General features: G+C 36.9%; 1 protein-coding gene across 9 annotated transcripts in view; it reads left to right on the top strand.

Annotated features, from left to right (window-relative positions):
* Window positions 1–6,232, top strand: part of LOC106871763 (protein phosphatase 1 regulatory subunit 12A) — a 216,364-nt gene that overhangs the window by 196,831 nt on the left and 13,301 nt on the right. Inside the window, exon 23 of one of the 9 annotated variants that reach the window (XM_052978463.1) lies at window positions 284–370. The exons of the other annotated variants lie outside the window; for them this stretch is intronic. Coding sequence (XP_052834423.1) covers window positions 284–370 — 87 coding nt within the window. The remainder of the gene's footprint in view (window positions 1–283; window positions 371–6,232) is intronic. 9 annotated transcript variants of the gene reach the window in all.

The raw sequence follows: 6,232 nt of genomic DNA on the forward strand, positions 1-6,232 counted from the left end.
ACACACACACACACACACACACACACACACACACACACACACACACACACACACAGAGCTTTAAGCAACTAGCCTGGTTTGCTATTTATATTTTGTAATAATGGTTATATTACTTTCCCTTCTGAAGTGCTTCAACTTTCATGCAATAAAATTTTAGTTAGATCACACTTCCCTGTTTGGAGCCTGGTTTTTCTTATTTGTTTATCCTTGCTTTATGTATGATTTTTTTCTCCTCTCCTGTTTGTTTTGCTTTCCCCTGTTACAGCTTGTTTATTCTTTCCAGCAACATGAAAAGTTAAAAGTGGAGAACGCAAAAGTTAAGGAAGAAAATCGAGCTCTGGCTCGGGTCATCTCCAAACTCTCCAGATAGGTAAATTCAGTGTATCTCGAGATAACATCAAACAACCTTTCCAACTGATTGTGAAACCCAGCATGATAACCAGTTCTTATTATTAAATGGATCTCTTAAGTTTCAGTCTCTAGTACAACTGACAACCAGCATGGTACTTTGACTCACGCTTAGTGTTCTTTGTTTGGTTTACCTCTCTGGACCTTAACGATATCCTTTTAGAATGTTCCAGCAATACTTAACAGCTTCTGTGATTCACAAATTGCTCTGTGTCTCTTTTCTATTTACAACACTCAGGTGCATTGGCACCACCACAAAATCACCACCACTGCCATTGTCATCACCATCCTCATCATCATATTGATTTCCAGATATATTTATAACATACTGCAGCATAATCCACTAGACTCTTCCCTTACTATTGGGAATAGAGTTCAACAAAAGTTATAATTAATGAAGCGATTTTGATATTACATATTCTTGATCATAATTATAAAGTCAGAGAATTCACTTTGAATAACTGTTTGCATATATCAAAATATATTTCCCATGCTGTATACATATGAACAGAAATCAAAAGGGCTCAACAACAACTCTGGCCCTTTCTCTTTTAATCTCATAATTTCCTTCAAATTAGTTACATTTTGATATATTCAGAAAAGGGAAAATCCACTTTTCTTACCTAGAAGTATTATAATTATTATTTTTATTCTTAAGGCGGTGGGCTGGGTGAAATGCTTAGTGGTATTTTGTCTGCTATTACATTCTGAGGTCAACGTTGCCTTTCATCCTTTCAGGATCTATAAGTTAATTACCAGTGAAACACTAGGTTTGATGTAATTGAATAGTTCCCTCCCCCCAAATTTCAAGGCCTAGTGCCTTGTACATTCAAGCAGTAACATCACTTTCACAGAAGCAATTGGAAAGATGTCATGAAATTGGGGCTATTGTACAGGTTCACTGCTTTAGCAAGCATCTGGAAGCAAGGCTTGATGGTGCTTATACGTGCATGTTATAGGCTGTTCTGAATATCAGGAAGAGCTTGAGAACTATGGAAAATCTCAGTAATACACTCCTATTGACAACCCATATATGTCAGCTGTCCAGTCATTTCCAAATGGCTATGAGATGTTGCTCAGCCAACCTCACAAATGCCATACCAGTTCTTTGTGAGTGGTTGAGTTGGGCAAATCCAAGCAAGCTCAATGAATTATCATTGTTGAGGTGGTGTGCTGGTAGAATTGTTAGCCTTTTGGAGATAATATTAATCAGCATTCCTTTTGGCTTTTTTGTGTTCCTATTCCAAATACCACCATGGTTGACTTTGCTCTTCATTGTTCCAGGGTTGGTAAAATAAAGTACCGGTTAAGTATTGGGAGTGATGTATTTGGCTTACCTTCTTTCTCTAAAATTTCTAAGCATGTGCCAAAATTTGAAATTGTTATTAAAGATGTCACTTGGTATCCGATATTGTGATGTAGATTAAAATTGTGTGTACTGGGGATTTGTATTGTCTGTCTAGTCACAAGGACTCCAGACAGACAACACTTTATGCAGTATGTGTGCAGTTCCAAGTAAACCTGATGTTTGCAATACACCAAAATTGTAGGGTATTTTTAAAATGTCCAGACGTTTCTTCAGGTTGTATGGTATTGAACCCAATACTCCGAAGGCAACAGGAACAAACTTTTACTTTTGAAGCTACCAGATCTTGGCGATCTCAATTTTCAGGTGTCTATATTTGTCAACCTTTACTTTTTCTTTTATGACAATCTATTGGTCTCCTGCCACTGCCACATCAATTAATAAGTACTCTTGCTTGTTGCTCTTGGAAGCTACTATATCTGGCTTTCTGTGCTCTGACACCTTGTCTGCCTGGAAATCAAAGTTCCAGAGGAGTTTTGCCTTCCCATTTCATTCATTAACTTTCCTGGTTTATGTTGGTATCAAGCTTCTGTAATCCCATATCTATACTTCCAGCACAATAGCCAGTGAAGTTTTACCTAATTGTGTTTGTACTCTTTCTACACAAGACTTTCACAAGTACTAATGATGTGAGTCATGCTTTTGACCTTCTCCCCACACATTCTGCAGAGGTTTGTTACACTCGTGTGATATATATCCCTTTTCACTGAATTAGTGTTCAGTGTCTGCTCCTGAGTAACTTTCAGTCCTCTTTGCTGAGCCACATCCATGATACTTCTCAGTCTTTTAAGTTGTTAGTCTCATGGTAGAACTGACCATATAATTCCATGCAGTGTAGCATTTCCTCTCTCTTGTTGACTATTTGTGATTGGAATTCATTATCACTCTCAACTTTTGGTAAATCCTTCTGCATTAGCAGCATACTGTTGTAAGTCTTGTTTGCTGTTTACCAAATACTCTGCCTAGTTTTTTCTTCCACTTTCAATGAACTCCCATATGCTTATCTGGCCACGTCCACTCTTGCCCCCATTTCATGTACAGCCTGTGTACATTTGGCATTGTCATCATCTTTCAGGCAGTGTGATTAAGTTGGTCAGTCCCTGCTCGTGTCCAATTTAGAATGGAGGCACTATGGCAAACTATAGCAACAGCCCATATGTTGATGGCAATCACAAGATTTCTTCCATTGAGTTTTGACTTTTTGACTTCAAGAGAAGTTTGAGGTACTTCAAATATGCAAGTGACCTTGTCTTTCATTTATCTTTATTATTATTGTTTTTATCATTATTGAGAGTGTCATCCTGGCAGGATTGATAGAGTAGCTGAACAAATTCCTTGCTATATTTGTCCTTGCTCTTTACCTTTTTGTTCCTTTGGGGTCAGTAGAGTACCAAAGAAGTCCTGAGATTGATTTTAATGAACTAACCCTTTGCTCAAAATATCAGATGTTGTGCCTTTTACCATTATTATAAAGGGTGATAAATTGGCAGAATTGTTACAACATCAGACAAAATCTGCTTTCTTGCAGTTTTTCATTCTTGACAAGACTAGAGTCTTCTTTTTCCTGTGTTGTCTCTTTCCTGTCTAGTGAGTTTTAAAGTTGTGCTTAAATTTGATATTAGGGTTGTAGATTGTCTTGGATAAAATATCCTGTGGTACTCTTTACAGTCTTAGTTCAAATCCCATCAAAGTCAACTTTTCCCTTCATCCCTCCAGTCAAATATCAAAGTTGATTTAATTGTTTAACCCCTCACCACAAAATTCCCAGCCTTGTGCCCAAAGTAGAAACAGTTGTAATTAAATATGCACTTCTTCTGTGTGCTATGCAAACTTCCAACATTTCCCCATTATTTCTACAGGCATCTCTTTTAGTCATATTTTATGTTGTGTCACAAAAACAATTTCATTTAATAATTTTTATTGTAGCTGTTAGAAATGTCAAATAAATAATGTTCTGATTTCCATCTAATGGAGTGTAAGCTTATATTTGGCTTTTTTTTACAGTCACTTCATTCTATAAAAGAAAGCTACAATGTAAAAGAGTTGTGCAGTCATCCTTATTGTCATTGGTTCTTAACCATGGCATTTTTGTCATCATTTTACGTTGGCTTTTCCATTCTGGTATTCAGTTACTGCTCACCTGAACTGATCAGTAAGTGTGTTGCTTCTATATTCCATTTTGTTATGGTCTATGATTGGATGCTCATCCTATCACCAATCATTTTACAAGATGCACTGGATGCATTTAATCATGTATGAGGGGTGTTCATTAAAAATTTATCCTGGCCCACTTCCCAAAGACTGAGATAAATAAAACATGGCATAATTATTAGTCCTTCTCTACATAGTCACCACCAATGGTGACATACTTCTCCCATTGCTTTATGCAACTGTGAAAACCTCATCTGTAGAAGTCGGTAGGTTGCGTCTGGGACCAAGACTTTACCTTAGAAAGAAGTTCATCATCATCCAAAAAGTGCCTCCCCTTCAAAAAAGACTTCATGGTTGGAAAGAGGCGGAAGTCAGATGATGTGAGATTGGGAGAGTAAGGGGAATGAAGAAGGATTTCATAGCCGTAGGAGTCAGAGCAGAAGTATAATAGGAGAGAGAGAGAGAGGTGTGTAAATAGGTACATGTTGGCTGGTGATGAGGGGATTAGATAGAAACATACCAGAAACAGCTACATTAGGGTTGTTGGTAAAAAGATTAGATAGAAATAGCATGACTAAAAGGGTGGAAAGAAAGAGTAATGGGGAATAACAAACACAAGAGAATGATGGAAAAAAATGAGAAGGCAAGTCACAAAAGGGTGCAGAACATGATTCATGAAAATGGGTGAGGAAGTGTATGTGTTTGTTAGATAGTTACATGATGGTGATAATATGGATGTCAGTCAATGATAGATGAGGGGGTGTAATGGGAGAGAGAAGTGGAGGAAGTGCTTTAAATTCTTGCTAAGTCTAACATAGCATCAGGTTAGATCCTTGCCACTTTGTGACATATATTTCTATAGCAAGGCTCCTTGACACATTCTCTAACTCTGTTCTTACAATTCAAAAGAGTGGCTTATGTTTATAAATGGTGTCATAGCATATGCAACCAGAGCACATCATCTTCACTATAAAATGCTGTCAACTGGAAGAGTTTGAAATCTTGCAATCTCATTCATTTTTTTTTTTCTGGAAAATGAATCCATGGGCAGATTATTAAAGTCAGGGACATGGATTCATATCTTACAGTGTGTTACTTTTTTTAACTAAAGGAAAGATTTAAAAAAAATAAAAACAGAAAGCAAGATTTTCCTGTGTATAATTTAGGATTCATTTGGCTACCTGTACTGGGTTGCAACATTATTTATTTAAGCCACCCAATTTTTTTTTCTCCATTTTAATATAATTTAAGGCATATCCTCAATTTTACTAATAAAAAAAAATGTAAAGAAAATAAAATATATAAAATGTATTTGCAATGAAGTCACAGTCCTTATGTGTATGTGGTCATAAGTTCAAATTTACTGTCCTTTTCCAAAGAATAGATGCCTCTTAATTCAGCTTGTCTAATGCAACTGACTGCCTTCACTTTAAATTGAAGTTTACAATAGTGTATCACAAAAAATTCCTATGCACATGTAAGTTACAAATAGTGAATGTGTATCTGTGCTGTATGTAAAGCAGTAAAATATGTTCTTTTTTTAATAGTTTGAGCTGGCTGCTCTCCCAGTTCATACAGTTAACAGATAAAAGTTTGTTACACATTCTTCTAGCTTTTGTTTAAAATGTATATATATATATATATATATATATTTTCAATACTATTTTGAATGTGTGCCCAACAGAAATTCTATACCCAAACTAGCATATGTGTTAGGGCTAAGTTTTAACAACTGTATTAACAATTACATTATATTGCAGCTCTGCATAGTAGCCTTTACAGTAAAGTTTGTAAGTGGGTAATGATCCCTTTGATATTTTGTCTAAGGGCTGTCTCGGACGAAATGTCAGAATCTTCTTTTCCCACAACATTGAAACTTATCCAGATTCAGGAACTTCACTCTGTAACTTTTGTTAGTTTAGATTACACCACTTAATTTGGACTTGTTATATATATAGACTTTAACGGTCATGTCGGACGTCGTGCTGGAGGCTTCCATGGCATACATGGAGGCTATGGCTTCGGTTCCCGCAACGAGGAGGGAACCAGACTGCTGGAGTTCTGTGATGCAACCGATCTTATGGTCTGCAATACCAACTTCAGGAAACCTGCCAGTCACCTAGTCACCTACCGCTCCGGCAGACACTCTAGCCAAATCGACTACATCCTCGCCAGAAATAGGGAAAGAGGGCGGCTTATAAATGCCAAAACCTACCCTGGCGAAGAATGTACCCCACAACATAGATTAGTAGTTAGCGACTTTGGGATCAAGGCAAAATGGGTGCCCAGAATTAGACAGGCTTGGAG

Source organism: Octopus bimaculoides, chromosome 2, assembly GCF_001194135.2.
Source record: "Octopus bimaculoides isolate UCB-OBI-ISO-001 chromosome 2, ASM119413v2, whole genome shotgun sequence".
In the NCBI taxonomy this organism is placed as follows: domain Eukaryota; kingdom Metazoa; phylum Mollusca; class Cephalopoda; order Octopoda; family Octopodidae; genus Octopus; species Octopus bimaculoides.